A 27,065-nucleotide genomic window follows, 5' to 3' on the forward strand; every position below is an offset into this window, starting at 1 on the left:
CATAAAAAATATAAAATAGGAGTCGTTTCCAAGGCAGACATCTCAGTTTTCTTGTACATCGACCGTTTCTTGTCTAGTTATTGGGCGGAGCTTAGAATTCGAATAAATTGTTGAAGTCCGTAAACATATTTTTATAGCACGGCACGCTTTTTGCAACCGCGGGCTCAGAGAAAAATGACATATTTCAAGGGCATTTCGGTGGAGCGCAATTGTAAAAACTGTACCGAGCTAATATAAGAATAGTGAACATAGAAATTGATGAGTATGGAGATCATTCAACGCTAGAATATTCCAAGGGACTCTGCATGTGCTCGATCTCTATTTCGGATGGAGTTGATTGATAAAAGATGTGACGCCACAAAAAGAAATTGATTATAAAAACGACCACAATCGCCAACACAATAACCACCATTCTCCACGGTCTTCTCCGTTTGAATCCAGATGATTTCTTCTTTTTAGACACCCCTGTCGTATTCAACTCCAGCCCGTCTTTCTGTGCACAATGCTCCAAGAGCACATTCCGACGATGCTCCACATACCGACTTTTATCAAGAATCTTATGGAAATCAGATTTGTTTGTAAAATCCCAGTCTTGCTCCAGATACCCCGATAGTTGCTCTGTCGCCATTTCGAGATCCTTCTGGTTCGATTCGAAGATTATCGATTGATTATTCTGTTCCAAGTAGTATGCAAAGATATAAGTGTACATAAGGGTATGACGCGATTCCGAGAGAATATTGATCGTTTTTTCGAGGGATTTCACATCGGAACACGAGATTCCTTCGGAGTCTTCCAGTTGGCTGGACACTTTTGAGCGGAGCTGAAAATCACGAAAATATGGAAATAAAATAGGAAAATCCTGTTATAGTACTAACCTTTTTCTCCAACTCCAAACTTTGCTCATGCGCCTTGAACCTGTTGTAGAAGAATAGGAAGCGAAGGAGGTCTGCACGACTGTCACGCGTCTCTTCGGTGTTTTGTGTGAATCTGAAATTAAACATGAGTTTTTTGTACTATGAGGGAGAATTCAGAGTTTGACGTTTCTCGTTGAACTGATATGTAACTGTGTTGCATGGAAGGGAATGTTTATTATCCGGAATTCCATTCAATTTTGGTACATACCAAAGTTGTTGGCAGCTTAACACTTCTTATCAGGAACAGGGTTGAGCGAAATTCCGCCTTCCGTCTTTCGCTTCCCACCATTTCAAAAACTGCATTCCGCTCAACTCTTATCCGGAAGTCGGAAGTTGGAAATCAGAAATACATATTTCTTTTTGGCACTGAACGGTCTCTCATACTGCGAAAAAGAACATCAAGAAACGTGATGTCGATTTTTTCACGATTTTATTCAATTATTTCATTTTTTGCACTGAAAATCCTGCCATTTCAGCTTTTTAGACGTTGCAATGGATGGAAAACCATGCATCAAAAAGGTAGAGAATAAAATTCTCCATCGAATGAGCCAAGAAACGTACATTTTGGTGAGAAATTGGCATTTTGGTACGGAAAAACCGATTTTCAAAAAAAAAAGACATTTTAGCAATTTCACCCAATATTTTTTCTAAAAATTGTAATAGTTTCAGAACATCCTTAAATAACCTGAGTCCACTGCGTGCAGCTATACCTAACCAAATAGTGATGCCGGTGGAATCAACTTGGGTGATGATGTTCCCTGAGCTCGACCCTCTGCACAAACTCACCGTCTGATAAAAAAGACAGGCGAGAGACCTATCAAAACCTCTCGTCGCAGCTAGCGGACCTACCGTGAGGTAGACTCCCGCCGCTGTAGTAGGCTCGCCATGTCCATACAAAAAAATGGTCAACTACAAAAATGATGTGCTATTTTTGTTCTGTCCAACCCATATAAACTTGAGTTTATCGGACAATCAGTGGACACCGAAATACACTGTCAAAGTTGGTCATTTTCCACTGAAAACGGCCAAAGTCGATACCGGTACTGTATGTACAATTTTTGTTAGAAAATGTTTCTGCCAAAGCGTGGGAGACCGTGCTGTTTGAAAAATGTTGGAAAAGAATCTTAAATTTGCAAGAAAGTAGAAAAGTCGGAAGTTGGAGTTCCCAACACCTCAGGATCCCCTAAAAACATAAAAACCAATAATGTATCCTATTTCGACCCACTACTTCCTAAACTTCAACTCAAAACTCACACATTACAATATCCATATCCATGCACCGCCCAATCCTTTAAACACAACCAACAGAACTTGTATCGACACTTGGCACTTCTGCACGTCATCTTGTTACACCCTCCATTCTTCTCAATCGCCGTATTGCATTTCGGACAATCCTTAGTGTTGCTCAGTACCCAGTGCAAAGTTTCCTTATCAGATGAGTATTCTGCTCCCGAGATGTTATCTTGCTCCTTTAGACACTTCTTGCTCCAAATTTTCAGGAGGGCACAGGTGACTGGCTCATGAGGGTTCTGACCACACGAGAAGCAAAATCGGGTGCCACAGGAACAGGTGACATGATGAGGGTCCAGGTTAAGCGACTTAATTGCATTACCACAATTAGTACCAGGACACCATATGAGACATCTGCTCGTTTCTACATAAGCATTCACTGTATTTCTAACAAAGCCTTCCAGAATTTTCGGGTCTTCGAGGAATTCTTGAATCTTCTCATCATGAATAATCTGCTTACAATCAGAACCAATACATCCTATCTGTGACTTTCCCTCCTTGATCTTTTCAGCCAGGTAGGCCTTCCAACATTCCAGACAAGCGAGATGGTTACAGTGCAAACCAATTAGCTGGGTCTCCTCACAACAAATGTCACAAATTTGATCTTCGGTGGGGCCCCCGGAGCTCTCATTGGAATTCTTGAAATCCGGATTCTCATAAAAGTGTTCCATCACCTTCTCCTTGCCCCAGTTGAACTTCTGAAGCCAGACCCGACATTCACCATTGCTCATTCCAAATACTGACTGGATATCGGCAATTTGTGACTGCATGGCTTCTTGGATGTCGCTGAACGTGAGAATCTGAAAATATTTGATATGGTGATGCCTGAAATTAAGAAACTTACAGTTTTCTCGACCTCCTTGCCATCATCATCGTCGTGATCATCTGAATCAATACCAAAGTCGCTCCACTCATCGTTTGAGTCCATACCTTCTGAAATTATAGGGTTATGTGAAATGGTAAACGTTAAAGTAAGTGGTTGTTACAACCGCGCTCTACGAAAACTGAGTTAAAGAATTGGTGGAGACGGAGGAAACCAAAATGTAGATCACCACGAGTTCTGTGTTTTTGAGCTACTCTGGGTTGATTAGCGAATTATTTACGTGCTGGAAATTTTAAAAAACCGGCTCAGAGTATGTCGATGACAAAGAACTTGCCGAGATCTACATTTTAATATATTTTTCAGCATGTAAGGTTTAGTTCAAAAGGAGTTACACGCCGGCAAAAAAAATCGGAAGACAGCGTTCGAAAAACAATAATTGTGAGGCCCTCATAGACGTTCACCAGAATCAATAACCGACTTTTTGTGTGCGTTGTGTGTCAACTCAACACACAACGCACACAAAAATATGCCAGGGACCATTTGCACTCCACTCTCCCTTCCTTATCCACACAGGCCTCCTTCAGCCTAGAGACTCCAGTCTAACCCATCCATTCATTCACTCAAAGTGAATGACAGGACCACCGAACAGGCATTCCATCGCGATATCCACCATGCACAAGTTGCGAATCAAAAAAAGCGAGTTGAGTGCGAAGGGTGAGGCTAAAAGAAAGGTCTCCAAGACTAAGGTTATTAGATATTGTACGGTTGGCACCGTGTGCTCTTCTAAACAATTCTTTAAAGTCGCTTGAGTTTCTAGACTCACTCCGTATGTCACTGTGTGCCGCGTTTGACCTACGGGCGCGCGCGCATTTCTCGCAGCTATTTTGTCAATTTCGCTTTCAAAATGGAGAATTTCGGCACTCTTGGGCGCTGGCGGAGGCACGTTAGGTGCTCCGTTATTCTCGTTAGTTTGTTTATATCTCTTTCTTTGGTTTTTAGACCAAATTATTATAGTTTTCTTGTTTTATTGTGGGTTTTAGCCGTTTGGCTTGAAATAAATTGATTATTTCAGCAAGAAATTGTGTTTTGGTTTGTGTTGCGCGTTTTAGATTTTAGCTTATATCAAAACTTGGTTTTGATATAATTTATAGCATTTTCTCGCTGCTTTTTGTTTCGGTGTGTTAGATTTTCCCTTTGCGTTTGCGTTTCTTGTGTGTTTCTCGTTATTTAGCTAATAAGTGTTGCAAGTTCTCTCGTGAATTTGTAATTCTTTTTTATATATACCTATGTTTGAAATGTTAAAATTATAAAATTAATTATTTAATAATCAGAGACATGATCAACTTTTGTACACAGTCAGAAAACAATTGAGTTTTAAAGATTATTGGTTTTTTTTCAGCAGGACATTGTCCATTGGTTTGACACAATATACTATACATAGTTAGTGACCTTCCCTAGTTAGTCGCTACGCAGCTAATTAATAGATGATATACACATGATTGTAAGAAAGTTGTTATCAAATTTTATGCAAGTTAGTTCCCAGAACTCCTCAAAGTTTTGTCGAACTCTCTGGCCCCGCTGTTGAGTTAGTTGCCGGTTCCGTAAATGTCTTCTGAAAAAAATAAAATGTGCATCAACTTCAAGAATCCAACTTTTTCCGACCAAACTCACCTGTTTTCTCTTATCCAATCTAAACAACTTCCACACCACCTCTCGATATTGAGAAGACAAAAAGAAACAAATAAAACAATGGAATATCGAGTTGAGATTCAGAATTATTTTGATAACATAGTTGAACACGTCTATTATTTGTCTGAAATTAACAATATCTGAGAATTCCCGCTTTTGTTAAAACTCACTCAATCACTTTATTTTGGTTTTCAAGATCATATCGATTATCTATTAAGAACCTAATACTGTAAATAGATTCAGATATCAGGAAAGATACTGCCATCATGACGACTAACATTGATGTGCTGCTGCCTCTGAACGATAATTTTGACTCTCTATGATCAGACAGGGTTCTAGGAGTTTCATCAAAAATGGTTCTTATCTTGAGTCTATTTTTGAGTACTTTTGCGGCACGTGCCGTACAAGGGAAATCTTTGGAGACGCGGCTTTCAAACGATCCATCTCTGGTTATAGGTACTTTCGACTACGTGTAGTCCATTTCTGTCATCAAAACCTGCTAAATGTCTCTGCGAGCCGAGTTATGGGCTCCCAAACTTTTCATATGGCCAAACTTTTTCACATGGAATTCCAAAATCGGCCGTATATACGCGACCGCGCGGTTCCATTTGTGTTCCCCAGCGGTTTACCTGTGCTCGTACGTTTTAAAAATGAGAACATCTTTGCGTATACATTTTGCCGATTTGGAATTCCATGTGGAAAGCTTGACCATATGAGACGTTTGAAAGCTTATAACTCGGCTCGCAGAGACATTTAGCAGGTTTTGATGGCAGAAATAGACTCCCCGTAGTCAAAAGTACCTATGACCGAATTTATAGGTCGTTTGAAAGACGCGTCTCTGTATGTTTACCGGATAGTGTTTTGGTTCTGTCCTTTCTTAACTTACTTATCATTTCCTAGCTTCTTTCGCCTTCTTTGCGTCATACCCAAAGCTACCAAAAGAAAAACAGTGACTATCAGATACAGCACAGTAAGAAACATAACAATATATCCCTCCTGATAGATGTATGACGTCTTTGATCCAAATTCTGGAGCTACCATACAACGTCTGAAAATGAATAATTTCAGAAATATGAGGGACGCCGTGTTACACATCTATCCTACCCATTATAACTATTGGCATCAGTCCAAAAACCGAAGTCCGTATAAGCTTGCCAGTACCGAACTCCACAAGCAAACCAGGTCACCAAAAATATACGTTTTCCTGTGCGAACTTTCAATAGGTTGTCGACAAACGAACTCATCGGAAACAACACTGATACTGTTCGAATTATAGCAGCGGAGAGTGCAAGAACAGCTGAAGCAAGTCTTCCAAATGTTTGAAATGCCTTTGAATGCATTTCACAATAATAATACCGGTATTCTTTGGGAGTTTCGCAGAAACCTTCAAATGGTGCTCTTCTCGCTCTATATCCACATAGTCTTTCTGTGATACTCGTCAGAAATATTTGCATATCACATACACAAATTCCAATTATGATAATGAACACAACGTTTTGTCTCAGAGCTTTTCTTGTCAGAATAATAAAATGAATAAGATTTAAAAAGAGACCAATAAACGACACAATATGATCTATCAATTCAGTTGATGCAATAGTTTTCTGTTTGGTTTCTTCAGTAAATATGTAATCAGGTCGGGTGTCCCAATTATCCATAGGTCCTCCATTAAAAAAATAGTAGTCCCCTGATTCTTTACCTAACCAACGTTCAGTAGAAGTACCAGGTTTGGGGGTGGTTAGAAATAGATATCTCATTGTGTGAAATATGATTTCTGAAAATTGAAAATTCGTTTTAAAAAGTTGTTGATGTTGTTGAAATTTAATTATGATTACATATTTTGGAAATTTGATGCATAATCTTTTGAAAAATCACGCGCTTTACAGATAATTAGAGGTTTGGGAGAAGTGATGTTTATGGGGTTTGGTGTATTTGTGATTTCGCGTCACTTAGAACATTTAACCAGCATTTCAAACTAAAACAATTTCAAAGTCCATGGATGTATCTGAAATCAGTCAAATGAATTCGAAGGTGACAAATATCCAATTTCCGGCTCGAAAAAGACGGAATTATAATGAAAACACTTGAAAACAAAAGAAAGAGTATGTTTCTAGGAAAAATGTAACAGATTTTTAAGAAAAAAGATTTTCAACTGAAAAATCGAATTTCTAGGTGGTCCTAGTAATATTGTACGGCTGAAAAGCGACTTTTTGGCAGTGCGCTTCTAAGAAAAGTGGTACAACCATGAAAATATGGCCCCTGGGGTTTCTTTGTACCCTGAATCGAATAGTCATCACAGATTTTTTGTGTATGTACTGGTTCCGCCTGGTAGCCCAAAATCTATGGCGATTAGACGGTCTGTGTGAACTAATTATTCAGAAGACGTCTTTATTCCAGTTTCAGTGTTTTTTAAAAACTCGTGCGTATCAGAAACACTTTGGCGTTCCTCAGACTCTGAATTAAATATGAGCTAGCTCTAATGCTTCCAGTTAAATAGATATTACTTCCGCCTGAGTCGCTGCGCAGCTAATTTTTAGATGACAGAGGAAATGTGTACAGAACAAATAGATGTCAAATTTTATGTAATAAAAAAGATACGAAAAATTATAATTAGTTTCCTGAACTCCTTAATGTTCTGGTAGTTCCTTCTAAGGTAGTCGCTGGTTCCGTAAATTTCTACTGAAAAATAAAATTTGAAACTATTTTTTTCCGACCAAACTCCCCTATTTCCTTTTATCCCATCTTAACAACTCCCTCACAACTTCTCGATATTGAGAAGACAAAAAGAAAGAAATGAAACAATGGAATATAGCGATGAGATGCAGAACTATTTTGGTAACATATTCAAACATGTCCATTATTTGTCTGAGATTAATAATATCTGAGAATTCTCGCAGTGTTAAAACTCACGTATTCACTTTATTTCCATTTTCAAAACGATATCGATCATCCATTGTGAACTTTATATTGTAAATAAATTCAGATATGAGGAAAGATATGGCCATCATTACAACTAACATTGATGTGCTGCTGCCTCTGAAAATATATTGTTACGTCATATTAAAGAATATAAAGACGGATTATCTTACTTATCAATTCCCAGATTCATTCTCCTTCTATAAGTTATACCCAATGTTACCAAAAGAATGAAAGTGACTATTATGAACAACGCGGTAAGAAAATACTCAAAATATCCCTCATCATAAATGGATGCATTCATATATTTCTGTTCTGGAAATGTTATGCAACGTCTGAAAATAAACATTTAAGTAAATGAGAGATAATCATACTTGTCAACCGGGCCAAAACGGGCCGGCGCGTAACTCGCGTCATAATGAATATTATGAACTGAAAAATATACCAAAATGTAGATCTCGACGAGTTCTATGTTTGTGACCTACTACGGGCCGGATGGCTATTCATTAATGTGGCGCGGGCCGGCAAAAAGTGCCAAAAAACGCAAAAATGGCCAAAAAAGCCATTCTAACCCGGCCCGCGGCACATTAACGAATAGCCATCCGGCCCGTAGTAGGTCACAAACATAGAACTCGTCGAGATCTACATTTTGGTATATTTTTCAGTTCATAATATCCATTTTGACGCGAGTTACGAGCCGGCCCGTGTCGGCCCGGTTGATAAGTATGGAGATAATCTTGTACAAGAATAACTCGGAGTGCACAAAGTATGTACAGAATATGACTATAATTCAAATAGGGGTACATACCCGTCATAATCAATCTGAACATAAAGATCGGTGTAATTTTGCCAATAATAATATCCACAAACTGTCCAAGTCACAAAAATTATACAAATCCCTGTGAATGTGTTCAGTATCCAATTATCCACCAGTGAGCTCAAAGGAAATGATGCCGATAATATTCGAATTATAGCAGCGGAGAGTGCAAGAAAGGCCGAAGCGAACTTTCCATATGTCTGAAGTCCTTTCGAAGCCATTTCACAATAATAATATCGGTATTCCTTGGGAGTTTCACAGAAACCTTCAAATGGTGCTCTTCTCCCTCTATATCCACATAGTCTTTCAGTGATACTGGTCAGAAATATCTGCATATCACATATGCAAATTCCAATTATGATAATGAACACAACGTTTTGTCTCAGAGCTTTTCTTGTCAAAATAATAAAATGAATGAGATTTAAAAAGAGACCAATAAACGACACAATATGATCTACCAATTCAGTTGATGCAATAGTTTTCTGTTTGGTATCTTCACTAAATATGTAATCAGGCCGGGTGTCCCAATTCTCCATAGGTCCTCCATTGAAAAAATAGTAGTCCCCTGATTCCTTACCTAACCAACGTTCAGTAGAAGTACCAGGTTTGGGGGTGGTTAGAAACAGATATCTCATTGTGTGAAATATGATTTCTGAAAATTGAAAATTCGTTTTAAAAAGTTGTTGATGTTGTTGAAATCAGATTATGATCACATATTTTGGAAGTTGATCTTTTGAAATATCACGCGCTTTACAAATAATTAGAGGTTTAGAGTAGAAGTGATGTGATCTTATGTAGTTTGGCGTATTTGGGATATTGCGTTATTTAGAAAATTTAACCAACATATCAAACTAGACACATTTCAAAATCCCTGAATGATTATTTCATGAGATACAAACCAGTTCCAGGTTTGGGGTGTTCAGGAAGAGGTATCTCAAAATAACATAATAAAAGGGAAAATCTTCTTGAGCTTCCGCTGTACTAACGCTATCGGTGCGCCTGAAATTTGACTCTCTCTCTTGCATTAAATGAACCATATAAAGGACAGTCGCCGTCCGGCAACATTCGTTGATTCCAAGAAGCGAAACTCAATGTGTGTGTGTTTTTTTAAATATGTATATCCCGTTTGGTCCATCTTTAGAATAGTTGTTGATGTGAAAAGCTCATTTCAATAATTTCATGTTTTCAAGATCAGAATTTGGTGTATATTCATTTACAAAAATCAGGAGCTGTACAGATGATTGCAGGGTTTGGAAAAGTAATGTGATCTTCAGATTCGAAATTTCTAGTAAAGTTATTAGTCATTTCATTGATTTGTTAATGTACAAGATGAGAAATCATTTCAGTGAACGCATTCTGATCACGATATAAATAAATAAACATGAAACACCATAATTCCTTGAAACATTGGAAATCCCATCAATTGTTCCTAAATTTGAATATAGGAGCACAGTTTCTGATTTCCCTATTCAAAATTCAAATCCTTACTGCAATTACCACCATTATATGTGATGTTAGTTTGTGTGTTTCGTTGAAATATCATACAATACTTAGTAGACTTGAAAATGTTGCTCCCTTCGATAATTGTAGTGGGGAAACCTTTGGAAATTGTTCCCTTAAATTAGGTATGATCAGAACTGTGCGAAATATAACTGGTACAAATCAGAACCATTAAATTTAGGTTTAATTGCTTAAATATAACGTTTAACCATCTATTACTAGGTTTTGATTCGCACTAGTTCTATTTCTTACATCTATTTGCAGTGAATCCAAACTTAACAAGTTTGTATTATTTGTTATTTGTATGATAGACGTTGACTCTGAAAAAAAAAACCATCAAAAACTGCATACCTAAATTTCCACAAACCATTCAAATTGCCAATTTTTCTCAAATTTCCCAAAAAGCTTAAATCCGTCACCGCAGTATTTTTAATTGTAAGAGAACCAATAATAACAGAAACCATTTTCAATTTTTCAACATACTCCTCATCTCCACTATCAATTCTTAAATCACCGACGAGATAAACACAATTTGAGTCCAATGAGCTCAAATTAGTGAGCCGACAAGTTTTTGGCGTGAGCTCTGATGGATTGAAGTCACAAAGTCTTGCATCCAAATATCGAAAGACAACAGACGATTCGAGGAACACAACCATTTCTGGGATGGTTAGACAAAAATCTGGTTGTAGTTTTTCGAGGTTCATTGTGAAGGTGTAGTGGGAGGTCAGCGTCTGAAATTGCAAACTACTCACCACATAGAGTCCAGGACAACCAATGCAGACGCGCTTTATTGACAAGCATGGTGCACTTTTTGCGTAACGGTGAACTTTCGAACTTAGTGCATGCCGATGGTGAACATTAGAATATATTCAACGTTGAAAAATAAATTCTAATTTTCACCACAGTCTGCATAGGTATTCCTGGACTCTAAGTGACTCACGCATACTTCATATAACACTTTTACCTTTAATGCCTTCAATCCTAAACGCGTCATTTTCAAATTACTATGTATGTTGATCATAATTCCATCTGCATCCATACAGTTCACAGTTTTAAGACTTCCCAGAAAATCGAGGTTCTTAAGGCTTGTGTTAGAAATCTCGATTGCTCCATTTATAGTTTCAATTTTAGACAGATGAGACATGTCGGTGGAAGTGTCGGTTAGTATAAGACCACCACTGAGTGTTGTACAATTTTGGTAGAATTTCATTTCCAGAGCATTCATCTTTTGACTAGGACATCCTGAAAGTAATGGATTGACCCAGGGATGTGCGGAGTGGAAATTGGAATTTTCGAAGTTTAAAAAAATATTTTATATTCATTGATTTTGACTATTACAAATCTGAAATACCGAGTTTTCGAAATTTCTAGCATTTCCGAGCTCTGATAAGTTTTAGTTGTTCCGCACATCCCTGATTTGACCTATACATCTGTCCCATCAGGTTTGGGAAATTCCAGGTCGGGCCGGGCCGACTGAAACATTTTCCTCATTCCGGCCCGTCTCGGCCCGTTCATTTCTGTGAATTAAAAAAAAGGTCGAATTTACGATCATGTTTTTGAATATCAATAAAAACTGAAGCTTACAAGAAAATTTTGCCTTTTTTAATGGAAATTTGCACAAATTTCCACATAAAATTGTGAAGAAATGTGCAAATTTTTTGAATCCGGGCCGGGTCGGCTAAAATTTTTGACAGCCCGGCCTGGATTTTCCCAACCGTGTGTCTCATAACTCACCCCGATTTCCTCCAAAACATTCAACAGGTACCGAAAAAGACGACTGAAATAAGGAGAGCTTATCACAATGCAATTGTCGATTATTGTCAGAGAGCATCACGTATAATCCACCGGTGGTAATTATGTGCTGAAAGAAATTCGAGAAATTGAAAAAGTTGCCATTCTTTACTTTCATCGACGGAAAAAGGGTATTGCTCAAATTTTTGTTTGACTCCAGACGGATGATAGGAGTTCCTTCTGTAACACCTCCAAAAATTATTATTTAATTGAAAAAAAAGAGCCCACTTAATGAAACCATGTAGCTCAATCCGTGCATAATTATCAAACTTTGAAGATTGGTGTTCCGAATTGTCATCGTACCAAAAATATGAGTGACAGTACCCAATTTATATATGTACTCTTCATCACCCGACTCTATCATCAAGTCACCAAGAATGTATCTGCAGTTTTGCTCCAAATGTTTCATACTCTCAAAATAGCATAATTTCAGATTATGCAAATTTCCTGGGTCCTCGCAAAATTTTGCGTGAAGATTCACGAAATTAATTCTGTATTCTAGAAAGAGAATAATTTCTTCAATAGTCATGCAGAAATCTGGACTCAAGTTTTCCAGATTCGCGAATATATCGCTATTCCAGATGTTTTTGATTTGCTGAAAATAACTTGATTAGAAAAAAAAAGTTCAAGTAAAATAAGTGTAACTTTTAAGACAGGCAGTCCAAGCCTTGTCATTTGACGATTATTTCTGATATTAATTGTCATTTTTTCTTTTTTGCCAGCATCACTGATCACCAGACGTTCAAGGTTTCCAAGAAACGATAAATCTTCAAAATTTGTGTCCTGAATCAATATATCTCCTCGAATTTCCATGATAGGGGATAGTGTAGGTAGGATTGTGGTATTGATAAGTCTCAGTCCGCCAAATAGGACTTGGCATTTGTTTAGGTCAGTGTTATAGCAACCTGGTAAAAAAATTAGGCAGTGCTTCTATTTGGAACCGCCCTGATTTGGTGCAAATCAGAACCGTCAGATCTAGGTCTATTGGCAAAGTGTTGTATTTATATATCAGTTTAAGACGCACTCTCTGACTCGTTCGATCACCCGTAGGCACACGAAAAAAGTTGACCATCTCCGATTTGCCTATAATTTTGATCAAAGATAGTATAAAGTGTTCTCAGCAAATAAGGGTACTCGGTACTTCATACTTGCACCGTTATTTGACAGGGAATTGCGATGAATATGACAGAAATAGTGAGAAAACTGCAAAAATTGATAGATTCAGCAAGATTTACAAAAAAGGCTTTAAAAAACTAGGACTCATAAATGTTCAATGGTCAGACCTTTTTATGGATATCAGGAAAAAACGTTTCAAGTTTTTTTTTTCGTAAATCTTGCTGAATCTATCAATTTTTGCAGTTTTCTCACTATTTCTGTCATATTCATCGCAATTCCCTGTCAAATAACGTTGCAAGTATGAAGTACCGTTGCACCAACTTCCCAAGTTGAAAATTTCGCTGAATTTCATCATGAACGCGTAAGTAGAAGGTGAGCCGACAGTGGGAATCAAGTTTTTTATAAACCTTAAGAATATTCCAGTTATATTCTCCTGATTTTATAATGCTATCCTTAACATTTCAGTCGGAATGGTTCAATGCAGGAGAAAATTTTCAGAAATCAAAAAATTCATTTTTTTCGAAAATTTTTTTGTGGTATGATCGAAAATTGTACCGGAACTGAACAAAAATGGCATGATTAAATGAAAAACTTCAAAAAACCATTATTTTGAAACATCAAAAATAATTTATTGGAAAGACTTGAAAATTGAAATCGCAGTTTTTCTCATTTTTCCCCAAAAATCTTTCTTTGGGTCTAGAGTTACGAGTAGGGACATCATGTTTCCAATACCAAATTTTATGTAGATGTCGAATTTAAAATAAAAAATCCCGTCTTCTCGTGTCACTGACGAGATAAAAACGATTTCATGAAAAAAACCCAAAAATTTCATATATTTTGAAAATTTTCACAATGAAGGTGTTGAGCTGGAATTTTGTTCTGAACACAAAAAATGATTAAAATAGTGTCTACAATAATTTCCCGTTGAGATTTCATACCTAACTTCTTCAGGAAAAATTTTCGAAAAATATCGATTTTTGATTTTCCTAGGTACCCAGTTGATGGACCCGGCCAAAAAGTACCCTTATTTGCTGAGAACACTTGATACTATCTTTGATCAAAATTATAGGCAAATCGGAGATGGTCAACTTTTTTCGTGTGCCTATGGTCTGTTGATCCATGCTCGATCGACTCGGAGAGTGCGTCTTAACATCTGTCTAGCCGGTTCTAATCCGACCGGTTTCATTTTGGGCAGTTCTTATTCAAGTAGTACGAATCAAAACCGAGTAATAGAAGGTTAAACTTTATGTTCGAGCAATTACACCCAGATTTGACGGTCCTGATTCGTACCAGTTTTGGTTCTAATTCGTCTCAGAAGTTTTACTAATTTAAGGGAACAATTTCCAAAGGTTTAACCACTACAAACATCGGAGGGAGCATCATTTGCAAGTCCACTGAGTATTGTATGATATTTCAACGAAACACACAAACTAATATCACATATAATGTCGCTAATTGCAGTAAGGATTTGAATTTGAACAGGGGAATCAGAAACTGTTCACATATATACAAATTTAGGAACAATTGATGGAATTTCCAATTTTTCAAGGAATCATTACAGTCTTTCATCTTTACTTATTGATATTGTGATCAGAATAAAATAATTGGTAATGATTACTCATCCCATTCATCAAAAAATCAACACATCACTTTTCTAGAAATTCTGAATCTGGATATCACATCATTTTTTTCAAACGCTGTAATATTTTGTAAAGCGTCTGATTTTTGAAAAAGATTATGCATCAAATTTCTATTGCCAAAACATATAATTATTGAAATGTGCTTTGTCGGCTAGAATTTCGACTTCGGCTATGTTGGTTTATGGAATCACTGCCAAGGGTAACAAAAAAGTGTTCGTACAAAAGTTAGTACGCTATTATACTTATTAATTTGTTGATCCCTGCCAAAAACCCATGACAAAAACCACTCCGACTTACCACAATCTCTCATATTCCCAGTCACTTTAATTCCAGTAATACTATGCAGATAACCATAGTCACATAACGTACTGACGTCTAATTTAGTGTTGTTCTCAATGACTATTTCACACTCATCAGTATCGGACTGGAAGAAGTAGAATTTCCAAAGAATTTTAACATCAGTGAGTAGTGAGTTATTTCGGATTATCAACCTGTCTGAAATATGTTTCACTTTTTTTAATGTTCATCAGAGTTGTGAAAACGGAAGTAGAACGGATGTAAGACGGAAGTGAAATTATTTTCGACAGTATGAAACTGACGGTTATCATTTAAAGTTAATTACTTGTATAGAGTGTAGAGTACCACGCAGTAAGATATAAAATTTGCCCTTTTTCAGTTGATAATGACCCTGAGGGGGTGTTACGGTATCACTGATTGCCCCGCATAATAAATTATGTAGTTTCTCAAAATTGGCCATTTTTATCGGAAATAGGCCAAATTGCATATCTTACTCGACGGTACTGTAATACCTTTCGAGAATAAAAAATCTCAACATTTTACTTATTTGGTACCAGTGGATCAGAAAAACCTGCTGAATTTGACACACGTAAGTCGGAAGTCAGAAGTGGAGACTCTTTCAGGTCCACTGGTACCAGATAACTAAAATGATGGCAATGAGGGTAGTTATACTTTCATTACAATTTATTAACTTCGTCTAATTGCAGTCAGGTTCATAAAATAATTTTGCCTTATTTCCGTCTTTACTTCCCCACAACTCTGATGCTCATATTTTCACTTACTCGACTTGCAATCAAAACCAAATCTCTGTTCTTTCTTGCTGACTGTGAAAAATGATAAACTTTTCAGCCTCGAATTCTCTATTCTAATTCCTCCATTCAAAATTTTCATATTCTTAAACACGTTCTCCAATTGATCCTCTGATAAGTTAGTGTCCGAATTGAACACCAAGATTCCGCATACTTCTTCACACTTTGGAAAAAATGGGACAGTTTCTGAAGTGATCTCAGAGTGCTCAAAAATACATCTTGGGTCTGAAATTTCAAAATAAATACGGTTTGTAGAATGCATTTCTTTACCACAATCATAATATTTGATAGTTTTTCGTAAATCAGTTAGAAAACTTGAATCGCAGAAAGATAAGAAACATAGAAATATAAAAGTTATCAGCATAACACGGAAAGGAAATAAACGACAGATAAAGGCATGTCATATTCAAAACTAATTGCTAGGTTTGCTGGTTTTTGAAATCTGGGAAAAAGACTCCGCCCACTTTTTTCATATATTACTTTAAGCGTTGTGTGTATATCTCTTGATGCCAAATGTTTGTTATCTTGTGCTTCTTCTTATTTTCTACATGCGCCACTGAATTTTCAGATGACCTTCACAAAGTTGTGAACCATTTTTCTTGTGGTAACCTGCGATGACAAATAAAATACAGTCCTGGCCTAGAACACGTCAACTCGACCATCTTAACACGAAAATGACGTCACGGCTGAAACGAGTGCTACCGTAATATTTTGGGGGAAATTTTCTGATTTTTTAAAGCAATTTTCATCATCAATTTTTATCGATTATCAATGTAGGGAGTGAAAAATGTTTGGGCGGAAGGCGGAATTCCGTTCGACCCTGTCACAAGGGTGCAACGATACGATTTGAATTTTTTCTGAGTCGCGTTGCGTGTGCGTCGCGGTTTTTATTGAAAGATCTCACAATTAAACGTAAAATTTGAATATGGCACTTAGCCAAGTCTTATTTTGGCACCGTCTCAACCGCTGTGCGACGAGGCGCATTTCCGCAACCTTACGCCTCGCAAAAATTCAAAAGAATCCAAAATTTTCTACAAAATCTTACGGTAACACTCGTTTTCAGCTGTGTTGACTGACGTCATTTTTGTGGTGCGATACCACGATAGGCGAGTTGACATCTTTTAGGCAAACTTGTCACGGACCGGTCGCTACAAAATTGGACCGGGCCAAAATCGGCCTGGCCCATCGGCCCGGGATTTGAACATCAAAAATTTTTTGAACGAAACTTTTTGATGGTTTTTTTGTTGAAAAATTCGTAATTTTGACTTTAGAGTTCTATAATAAGACAGACAGTTAAGCATTTAGAATGTTTTGAAGCACAGCAGGCTGACGGGCCAAAATTTGACAAGTTTGATTTTAGGCCAGGACTGTCGCTTATTCAGATTCCTGTAACATCTTCTTATCTAGTTCTTACTTCAGAACCCGAATGTACATTCAATCACTCTGAAATCACTTCGAAAACTATTGAATTCTTTCCGCTGTGTAAAGAAGTATGTGGAATATTGGTTTTGAATTCGAATTTGGATATTTCTGAGTTTCATCTGGAAGAATTATTCAAACCGATGCAAGTATTATATGGAGGAATAGTTATTGAAAACACTCAGTTGACAAGTATTTCGTTTTTTACAATCGATAATTTTTTTGGAGAATTCAACTTTTTCTGTGAAGCTTGTAAGTTTCTAAACAATTACTGATACAGCTCTTACAACTGCGCCCCTCCGTAATCCTATTGAAAAATGTCTCTTTTTCTCTGAGTCTCTCAATTTCGCACACAATTTTCGTCTGTTTCGGTAGAGCGCGGTTGTAAGAAGCGTGCTGTGCTAAAATGTCATCATGTATATATTTTTGCAGATGGATTTTTCATCCGTAATAACTCACAACTCACCGATATCTCAATTGTCAGAAAATTTTATTTATGGGAAGATGGCGTCTCTTCTGATGCATGTGATTTTCGAATAGAGAACAATCCGAGGCTCGATATACAGTAGCGAGCATAAGTGAGCACCCCTTCATACTTTTATATGTAACTCTGTTGAATCTTCTCCGTTTTGCATAAACTTTTTTTTGAAAGAAAGCCAAAGTATTCAGCAATAAGAAAATATGTTTTTTGAAAAATTTGCGTTTGCTGATTTTTTCGATAATCGATTTTTCCTGATCTTGATTTGAAAATTCGAAAAAAAACTTTTTATTTTTCTCTTGGAGATATTGAGTTTTTAGTTTAAAAATGTTGGAAAACACTCGAATAAACAAAAAATTATGTTGAATCGGCTTCTCAACTCCTGAGAATCGTGCTAGAGCTCCAGAAGTCAAAAGTAGTGCCTTCGGGGAAATCATCATAACTCATCAAAAAATTCTCAAAATTTTTTGAAACATGTACCAAAATACGTTTCTTGAGTTTTTCTACAAACCAACATTAAAAAATTACAATTTTAGAAAAAATAATTTTTCAAATTTTTTTCACTCAAAAATTATTTTATTCTCATTTTTTCTCAATTTCCGTTATTTTCTGGCTATAACACGAACAAGGAATACATACATGTGTTTTGTTATTTGTGATAAAACACTTTGCATACAGTTTTTGTAACGTATGTACGTTTTATAGCCAGAAAATAACGGAAATTGAGAAAAAATGAGAATAAAATTATTTTTGAGTGAAAAAAAATTTGAAAAATTATTTTTTCTAAAATTGTAATTTTTTAATGTTGGTTTGTAGAAAAAACTCAAGACACGTATTTTGGTACATGTTTCAAAAAAGTTTGAAAATTTTTTGATGAGTTATGATGATTTCCCCGAAGGCACTACTTTTGACTTCTGGAGCTTTAGCACGATACTTAGGAGTTGAGAAGTCGATTCAACATAATTTTTTGTTTATTCGAGTGTTTTCCAACATTTTTAAACTAAAAACTCAATATCTCCAAGAGAAAAATAAAAAGTTTTTTTCGAATTTTCAAATCAAGATCAGGAAAAATCGATTATCGAAAAAATCAGCAAACGCAAATTTTTCAAAAAACATATTTTCTTATTGCTGAATACTTTGGCTTTCTTTCAAAAAAAAGTTTATGCAAAACGGACACGATTCAACAGAGTTACATATAAAAGTATGAAGGGGTGCTCACTTATGCTCGCTACTGTAGAACAGTTTTATAGTGGTGTGACCCGTTATTTGGATATAAGAAGTTATGGGAATCTGAAAGAGTTTGGTGGGTGAGCAGATGTTAGAAATGCAACTAAGTTTTAAAGGAGGACTAAAGTCATATTTTCAAAATAAAATGCTAAGAAACGTTCATCAATATATGCTAAAAATCGCTGTAAACGTCACAATTCCCGTACTCCTGACTTCAAAGGAGCTTCGGTGGAAGAGTTTGTCGTGTAGTCCTCTCGGACAAGATTTATGCTTAGTTTCTCGTTTCCCACTTTTTTCAATAAATTTTTGTGGTTATTCCCATCTTTTTCGATATAAATGTTGGAATAAGTGAAAAAAACAAGGAATTGAGAAAAAAACCTTGTCCAAGTGGACTACACGACCGCGCGGGGGAAAACTCTTCTCCGTAAGCTCCTTTTGAGTCAGGAGAACTGGAATTGTGGCGTTCAGAGAGATTTTAAGCATATTCGTAATGCTTAAAGTTTCTTAGAATTTTCTATGGTATCGGTATCTCAAAAAATTTAGGTTGTCGAGGAGATGAAATCACCTCATCCTCTCTCCCCTTCTACCAGAACTGCACTGTTCTCTTTGGAGGTCTGAAACTTTTCAATCTATCCGACGATTTTGATCCAACTCAACTCTCTAATGTCCGCAAAATAATTGGACCAATTGATATCCAGAATACCTCTTTGAAGGATTTATCATTTTTGAAAGATGTCGATTTGGTGCAAATTAGTAATGTTGGATTGAAGGGCGACGGAGTGACTTTTAATATCCAGAACAATCCTTATATGACGAAGCTGGGAATGCCTAATATGGTAAGTAGGGACGTGCGGAACGGAAATAGGAAATTCTGAAATTTCTGACAATTTTTCCGTCGGAAAATTTAGGATTTTTTGCTGCAAAACTAACGTAAACGGTGCCAAAGCGTCACATCTTTGTCAAAATTTACCAAATTTTGAGTTTTTTCTGCGTATTTATTAATTTTGACTAACAACTGAAGTACTTGACGGGGCGAGTGGAACTTTTTCTATAAATTTGATCATAGGTACTTTCGGCCCTGAGGATCGACCGTGAGGCAAAATGCTCAAGCGAACCGAGTTACAGTACCGGACAAAAAGGTATCAACTTTGGCTGTTTTCAGTGGAAAATGACCAACTTTGAGAGTGTGCGATAGTAATTCTGATTGTTACACCAAGAAAATGTTTAATGAATCATATAGATTGAACGTAGAGCTCCATTTTTGTAGTTGACAACTTTTTTGTACAGACACTCCCTAGCAAGTTACATATCGACAAAGAAATTTTTTCCTCAAATCGACCTATTTCAGTGCAAAATAGTGCGATTTTTGAGCTGTTGTCTTAAAATGACCATATCTCTCTAGGGAGTGTCCGTACAAAAAAGTTGTCAACTACAAAAATGGAGCTCTACGTTCAATCTATATGATTCATTAAAATTTTTCATGGTGTGACAATCAGAATTACTATGACACACTCTCCAAGTTGGTCATTTTCCACTGAAAACAGCCAAAGTTGATACCTTTTTGTCCGGTACTGTAGATGCCATCAAACTTTTCGTAAAGTTAAGCTGAAGTTTGATGGCTCATAACTAGGTTCACAAAAGCATTTTGCAGATTTTTCTAGCAGTTTTGAAGTCCTCAGGGTCGAAAATACCTGTGATCAAATTTATAGAACAAGTTCCACTCGCCCCGTCGTGTACTTCCCTTGTCAAATACCAAGTTTCCGGAATTTTCGGAATTTTCGAAAAGAATAATTTGGATTATTACCGAGTTTCGGAATTTCCGAATTCCGAAGTTTCCTGAATTTTTAGTTCCGCAATTCCCTGATAGTAAAGCTAAACTATTAACCAAAAATACCGATTCTCAGACGCTATCTTACGCTTGGCGAGGTAATCAAAATGCCAATTTTCAAAATTTGCATCCAGATTTTTGTCTGACGATTGGTGAGATGAACAAGTTATCCGATATGAAATTTGTTCATATTGATGCCACATATTGTGATGAAACGGAAAAAGTGTTCGGAGGAAAGTTATGTCGTTCCGATGATCTCGAGAAATGTACTTATTTTTGGGGTGACGTCATTATTGAATCTGAAGAGTTTGATTATTTGCAAAAGAACTTGACGCATATATTCGGGAAGCTGGTCATTCAGAATACTAAGAGAAAAAACTTAAAAATTTTCCCGCAATTGACTCACATTATTTCACTAGATTCAACGTCGCCCGCTATTCAAATTGTGGGTAATCAGGACTTGAAGAACGCTATGTTTCCAAAATTGCAAGTAAGGCTGTTCAGTTGGAACCTTTTTGAAAATTGTTGTTTTCAGAGAGTGGCAGCCAGAAGTGGAGTACGTGTCAGTATAGAAAATAACAACCCAAGTCTTTTAAATTCATCGGACGCCTTGTTTCCACCACCGAGTGCTCGATACATCAATACTGTTGGAGAATATATAGAGCCGCCCATTTAAAATACTTCGTGTTTTTGTGAATTCATGAATAACATACTTGTCAACCGGGCCGAAACGGGCCGACACGGGCCGGATCATAACTCGCGTCAAAATGAATATTATGAGCTGAAAAATATACCAAAATGTAGATCTCGACGAGTTCTATGCTCGTGATCTACTACGGGCCGGATGGCTATTCGTTAATGTGTTGCGGGCCGGGAAAAAGTGCCAAAAAACGCGGAAATGGCCAAAAAAGTAAATTCTAGCCCGGCCCGCGGCATATTAACGAATAGACATCCGGCCCGTAGTAGGTCACAGACATAGAACTCGTCGTGATCTACATTTTGGTACATTTTTCAGCTCATAATATTCATTTTGACGCGAGTTACGATCCGGCCGTGTCGGCCCGTTTTGGCCCGGGTGACAAGTATGATAAATAAAAAATTCTTCGAAACCGGAGCAGGGCGTAAATCGTTTCAAACTTAATGCTATGAGCTAAGGAATATACCAAAATGTGAATCTCGGCGAGTTCTATGTCTCTGACCTATTAAAAATTGGATAACTATTTGTTAATGCACCACGGGCCGGGAAAAAGTGCAAAAAAAAAAATGAAAAAAAATGAAAAAATCTATTTTAGCCCATTGTAACAGTCAGAGCATCCTCAAGTACGTGCTATGCAACTTTTGTTCGAAAATGCTTTCTTCCAGAAAACTTATAACTTATTTACCAAAAATCGGCTTTTCTGTATCAAAAAGTTGTTTTCCCAAAAAACTGCTTAAAACTCCAAAGATTCAGTTTTTTTTGAAAAAAAATCAGAATTTTTCACATTTTTCGAAATCTTGGTGATTTTAAGAAATTCTCAAATATATGCCTTTTTATATCAATATTGACTCCCTAATTTGACATCCATTCATATTTATGTACATTTAATTTATTTCCTTCCTTCCAAATAATAATACTTTAAAAAAACTCAAACTAATCCCATTATATGTATCTAATTAATCTTTTAATTAATGTTCATTCTCCGGTAATCTATCTCTTTACTGCAATCACTCCGATGGGAAATGTTGCATCCAAGTAAATCCAAGCGACTCGATGGTCTCTTCAGAGATTCTTGATCCAGATTCGGTTACTGATTCGGCACCGGATCCTGATCCTTCAGCCTTAGCTCCATGTGAGTGAGGACTGTTCAAATCTCCTAGATCTCTTTGGTTCAATAGAATGTTCTCGTCACCCTCAGAACAATCAAAACCCATAAAACAAGACGGAAAATCAATTGGGAACCAAGGTTTCTCGTGTTCATCATCACTTTTTTCAATCTGGTACCAAGAATGATCAGGTAAAGTGTCACACGTTGGGTAGCCGTCACTATTGTCATCAGGGTACATACGATTTTCAGAGTCCGACAGATATGCTTCATCGATGTAGTAGTCACCAAAAACTTGCAAAAGATCTTCTTCACTAGACATCATTATCGAGACACCATCACTCTCATAATCTCCCGGCCAGTACTCTGGAAAGTGATCCGACTCCGTCTCCTCCCACTGGCTATTTTCTTCATCGTCGTCAGGATACCTATCGGAATCCTCCTCAATGGTCATATCATCATAACCTGAAAAAAGAACACGTGTCGTGTACAAAGATCACACTAAGACTCTTACCATATCGATGATATTCTCCATCTGGCACCTCATCATAGATAGGTTCCTTGGCGTCTATGAGATTCTGAGGCTTGGTGTCGGAATCTCCAGACTCCTCAACTTTAGAATCCACATCATCAGGATTTGAAGGGTCTACCAGCACCTTAGAAATCTTTTTGGTGAGTTCATGAGCACAGTCTGAAAGATAGAAATGGAGTAAGTGCGCTCTATAGCACATAAGAGGCTTTCAGGATAGTATGCTCCACCGCACCAACGTAAGCGCGCTCCACTTCACTAACTTACCATTCACGACTTTCTTCTTTTCCAATAGTCTCTGAGTACAACCGTTACAAACAGTATGTCCGAAAGTTATCCATGATCTTGGGATCCGGAGTTCCTGAGCAATTGAGGTGCACTTTTGAAAACAGAGTTCGCAGTCCATGGCCTAGAAATTTCCTAGGCCACCAAAGCTAGCAATACAAGACGACATTTTTCTTGTATCAACAGGTGCCTTATATAGGGTGGAAGGAGCATTATATATTCAAATTTTATTCACAAAATGGGGGAGTTTCATGGCCAAAAAGATGGAAATAGAACCAACGATCAAAGTTATGAATAACAATAGGAAAAGTGAGTCATGGGGGGGGGGGGGGAGTACTGTAGTGAGTGATAGTCGTGCCACATAAATGAGTTGCGATAGGGATACTGTAGTAAAGTTTGACGGGGTTACTGTATCAAGTCACGGTACGATTACAGTAATAAGCTATTATTGGGTTCGTTGTTGTAGTGGGTGTACTGTAGTGATTCATTGTGGTATTACGGTAGCGAATTGCAGTGAGGTTGCTGTTGGGATTCGTGCTTCCATATATTTCAGTATTTCAGCCAAAGTGTTTAGCGTGACTGAAAACTAGAAACCCGAAAACGTTTTTCAGTTTCTTATCACTAATTGCCTACGAAGCTTGGTTGGCATTAATCTTGGTCCCATGGAATTCTTCCTGATAAGACGTGTTTTCTTCTTCCCACACACTGCACAATCCTCCGGTTATCCTATATTTCAAGTAAAAACGTGAAAAGTTATATCACAGATAATGTGAGTATGACAACAAAGTGCACGACGCTTCAAGCCCCCGGGGAGAGTGAGTGAGCGTAAAATATGTACTTTTTCTGAAGGGTACAAAGAGGATGATAAAAGTCACGTGGCGCTTAAGCCAATTCTCCTGGAAGAGCAAAAAGGGCGGTGCACTTCTTTTTTCAAAATACGTGTGGAGTAAAGTCAAATTACAATTAGAGATACCTTAGTTTTATTTTGATGTTCTGCATCCTATTAGAACCGCTTCGCGACGCTTTGTAACTACGACGTTTTGCAACTGCAATGTTTTAGATTCTGGAAATCAAGTAATGTTAGAGTATACGGTAGAAGCTTGGTGCGGTTGCAAAATGACAAGTTGCAAAGTGTCGCGGATCCATGAAAACTGTCCGAATCAGAACTCTGCCCATATCAGAGCTGGCCATTATTAAAACTACCGAATTGAAGCCTATCGGCTGACTAGGGACGGCCCTCGAGTCAGTGTGGAGTAATGAGACGTGACCTATATTGTTGGAAAGATGAAATCACGCTGAATCCAAATATGTATTCAGTTTTTGCCCTCGAGGCCTGGTACTCGAGAAGTCAACTCGTGGACAAAAACTGAATACATATTTGGAATCATCGTGATTTCAGCTTTCCAACAATATAGGTCACGTCCCATATCTCCACACTGACACGAGGAACTTCCCTAGTTAGTCAGTTTTTTCTTGTAGTTCTTACTCGGACAGTTTTCATTAGTAGCATTATAGATCTTTTTCCATTATTTCTATTTTCAGAAAATGTCGGTTAAAACCCCAACCCTCTCCCCCTTCATCCTCTTCTGCAGTGCAACACGTAAATCCTTGGCTGACCGATATCCAACTCTCACCGCCACAGATATTCAAAAGCATCTGGAAGTTGTATGGATCACCATGTGTGATGAAGAGAAAAGATCTTATCAGGAGGAATACAACAGGATTCTTCTTCAAAGTCAACCAAACTTCGTAGACAATTTTGGGCGTGTCAAAAGACCGAGAAATGGGTTTCTAGTTTACCGTAATGCGAAACCGTATGGCTCTTCCGAAAATCTTGCAAAAATATGGAGAGAGATGACAGTCGAAGATAAAAGACCTTATGAGGAGGAAGCAAAACGGGTAAACAAATTGCATAAGGAGGTATTCATATTACCGCTGACATAAATAACTAATTAATTAATTAATTAATTCAGCTGCACCCGAACTACAAATGGAACAGTAAAAAAGAACAAGGATGTCGAAATCCATCAAAACGTCCTCCAAAGAGCTATTCGCTTTTCCTCAAAGCAAAATATAATGAAGTTATGAAATCTGCGGAAGTGAAGAGTGAAAATGAAGTGACGAAGAGAATTAAAGAAATATGGAAGAAAACATCAAAAGAGGACAGGCAACCATATATTCAAGAGGCAAAGAGACTGTCGAATGAATGGTATAAGGTGAGTCTTGAATTAGTAGAATTAGAGGAAGAATTTAAGACCTGGTTTCAATTATTTCAACAATTATTTTGCTCGAAATCAGGCAACCTGCGAAAAATAAAAAAAATGTTGACTCTATTCCAGTTTTGATGTCCTTTGAAAACAAGAACGTTCCAAAAAACACTTAACCGTCCCAAAAAACGTTCAAACGTCCGATTAAATGTTTAGACGTCTCTTGAAACTCCAAAATATATGTAGTTGTGAATATTTAGACGTCCCAAAAAACATTTAGACGTCCCAAAAAACGTTTGTACGTCCCAAAAAACATTTTAACAACCAAAAAAAGTATTTATACGTCCCTTGAATCCTTTCAGTGACTTTTAATGTTGAAGGGACGTCTAAATATTTTTGGGACGTTTCAATGTTTTTTGGAACGTCTAATTATGTGAAACCAAATTTTGATATTTCAAGGGACGTTTAAGTATTTTATGGGACGTCTAAACGTTTTATGGGACATCTAAATGTTTTGAGGGACGTCTGAACATTTTTGAGCGTATTTGAAACCCCAAAGGACGTTTAAATGTTTTGAGGGACGTGAGGGGGGGGGGACTTCTAAACTGGAATAGAGCCAAAATGTTAGGTATTATGGCATTTTGAAGCTTTTTAATCTTTTTTTCCCCGAAAAACAAACAAATCGCTACGGGTTTTTACAATATACAGGTTTTCATTAATTTTTTGGAAATTTTTTCTAATTTAAGAATACATTATCAGAAATATAGTTTTTTCAATAAAAACATTCCAAAAACTCGAAAAATGTGCGATAAAAAGGATAAAAAAATGGTAAAAGATGTTTCTAAAATTCTCCCAACATATAGGGTAGAATAATTGCGTTTTTGAAATGATTGAAGTTATATGAATCCGTTTAATTCCAGAACTGCACAAACTGCGATCACCTGAAACTTCCTTCGATCCCGCAGGGTTCATCTCACTTACAGTCTTCATTCGACATGATGAATTTTGAAGTTTCACAACCAAGTGCGCCAATGGATCTAACGTTGGGAATGACTGACCTAACACTCAGCTCATGGACTTCACAGTATCCCTCTTTATCCCAACAATGATCTAGTCTCTCCCCAGCTACTAATTCTGACGAGTTAGGTGGCATAACCCCCACTTTGTTTTTTGGACCTTTGTAATTTTCTTTGCTCACGTCAACGGATCACTATTCTTGTTTTCGTTTTAATTGTGAATAATATGAACAACTTCCTTTCTTACATTCTCAAAATTATTTTTCATCCCACATTTTATAAAGAAACGTGCAAAATAAAAGAATTCAGATAATATTTTGATGACAACAAAGTGCACTCCGACTCTTTGGGGATTGGAAGCTGACAGACTTTTTACGGAAAAGTATATGACTGACAAATTATTTTTCAGTAAAGTTGATGTAAAAGTCGTTTCTGCTTTTAAATCCTAACAAAGTTAATTTTACCGTATACTACAGTATTCTTCAACTCTTCCCCTTACCACCCACAACTGTGAATCATGGTAACCAGAGTTGAATGGAATTCCGACTTCCGATTTCCAACTTCCGGATAAGAAAATGTCATTCCGACTTCCGACTTCCAGATAAAGAAAATCACTTCCGACTTCCGGATAATAAATTTTCACTTCCATGCAACTCTGGTGGTAACCTCAGGATG

At 37.1% G+C, this 27,065-nt stretch overlaps 6 protein-coding genes across 6 annotated transcripts; 2 read left to right on the forward strand and 4 right to left on the reverse strand.

The window, feature by feature from the left end:
- Positions 1 to 271: 271 nt before the first annotated feature.
- Positions 272 to 3,132, reverse strand: GCK72_004355 (uncharacterized protein; the record flags this gene model as incomplete). The annotated part of the gene is made up of 4 exons (XM_053724627.1): positions 272 to 820; positions 876 to 987; positions 2,169 to 3,004; positions 3,049 to 3,132. The coding sequence occupies 4 exons, from the start codon at positions 3,130 to 3,132 to the stop codon at positions 272 to 274; spliced, it is 1,581 nt and encodes a 526-aa protein (XP_053588821.1).
- Positions 3,133 to 5,598: 2,466 nt separating this feature from the next.
- Positions 5,599 to 6,056, reverse strand: GCK72_004356 (uncharacterized protein; the record flags this gene model as incomplete). Its single annotated transcript, XM_053724628.1, has 2 exons — positions 5,599 to 5,764; positions 5,821 to 6,056. The coding sequence occupies 2 exons, from the start codon at positions 6,054 to 6,056 to the stop codon at positions 5,599 to 5,601; spliced, it is 402 nt and encodes a 133-aa protein (XP_053588822.1).
- A 1,380-nt stretch (positions 6,057 to 7,436) lies between these two features.
- Positions 7,437 to 16,717, reverse strand: GCK72_004357 (uncharacterized protein; the record flags this gene model as incomplete). Its single annotated transcript, XM_053724629.1, has 10 exons — positions 7,437 to 7,578; positions 7,624 to 7,749; positions 7,803 to 7,964; positions 10,430 to 10,677; positions 10,911 to 11,188; positions 12,041 to 12,332; positions 12,383 to 12,642; positions 14,791 to 14,988; positions 15,573 to 15,824; positions 16,645 to 16,717. 10 exons carry the CDS (start codon positions 16,715 to 16,717, stop codon positions 7,437 to 7,439), a joined length of 2,031 nt encoding a protein of 676 aa, XP_053588823.1.
- A 1,982-nt stretch (positions 16,718 to 18,699) lies between these two features.
- Positions 18,700 to 21,227, forward strand: GCK72_004358 (uncharacterized protein; the record flags this gene model as incomplete). The annotated part of the gene is made up of 4 exons (XM_053724630.1): positions 18,700 to 18,799; positions 19,267 to 19,563; positions 20,686 to 21,041; positions 21,087 to 21,227. 4 exons carry the CDS (start codon positions 18,700 to 18,702, stop codon positions 21,225 to 21,227), a joined length of 894 nt encoding a protein of 297 aa, XP_053588824.1.
- Positions 21,228 to 22,255: 1,028 nt separating this feature from the next.
- GCK72_004359 (uncharacterized protein) lies at positions 22,256 to 23,288 on the reverse strand (the record flags this gene model as incomplete). The annotated part of the gene is made up of 3 exons (XM_003097705.2): positions 22,256 to 22,818; positions 22,868 to 23,044; positions 23,150 to 23,288. The coding sequence occupies 3 exons, from the start codon at positions 23,286 to 23,288 to the stop codon at positions 22,256 to 22,258; spliced, it is 879 nt and encodes a 292-aa protein (XP_003097753.2).
- Positions 23,289 to 24,712: 1,424 nt separating this feature from the next.
- Positions 24,713 to 26,483, forward strand: GCK72_004360 (uncharacterized protein; the record flags this gene model as incomplete). Its single annotated transcript, XM_003097782.2, has 3 exons — positions 24,713 to 25,087; positions 25,141 to 25,383; positions 26,295 to 26,483. The coding sequence occupies 3 exons, from the start codon at positions 24,713 to 24,715 to the stop codon at positions 26,481 to 26,483; spliced, it is 807 nt and encodes a 268-aa protein (XP_003097830.2).
- Positions 26,484 to 27,065: the final 582 nt, after the last annotated feature.

Source organism: Caenorhabditis remanei, chromosome II, assembly GCF_010183535.1.
Source record: "Caenorhabditis remanei strain PX506 chromosome II, whole genome shotgun sequence".
NCBI lineage: Eukaryota > Metazoa > Nematoda > Chromadorea > Rhabditida > Rhabditidae > Caenorhabditis > Caenorhabditis remanei.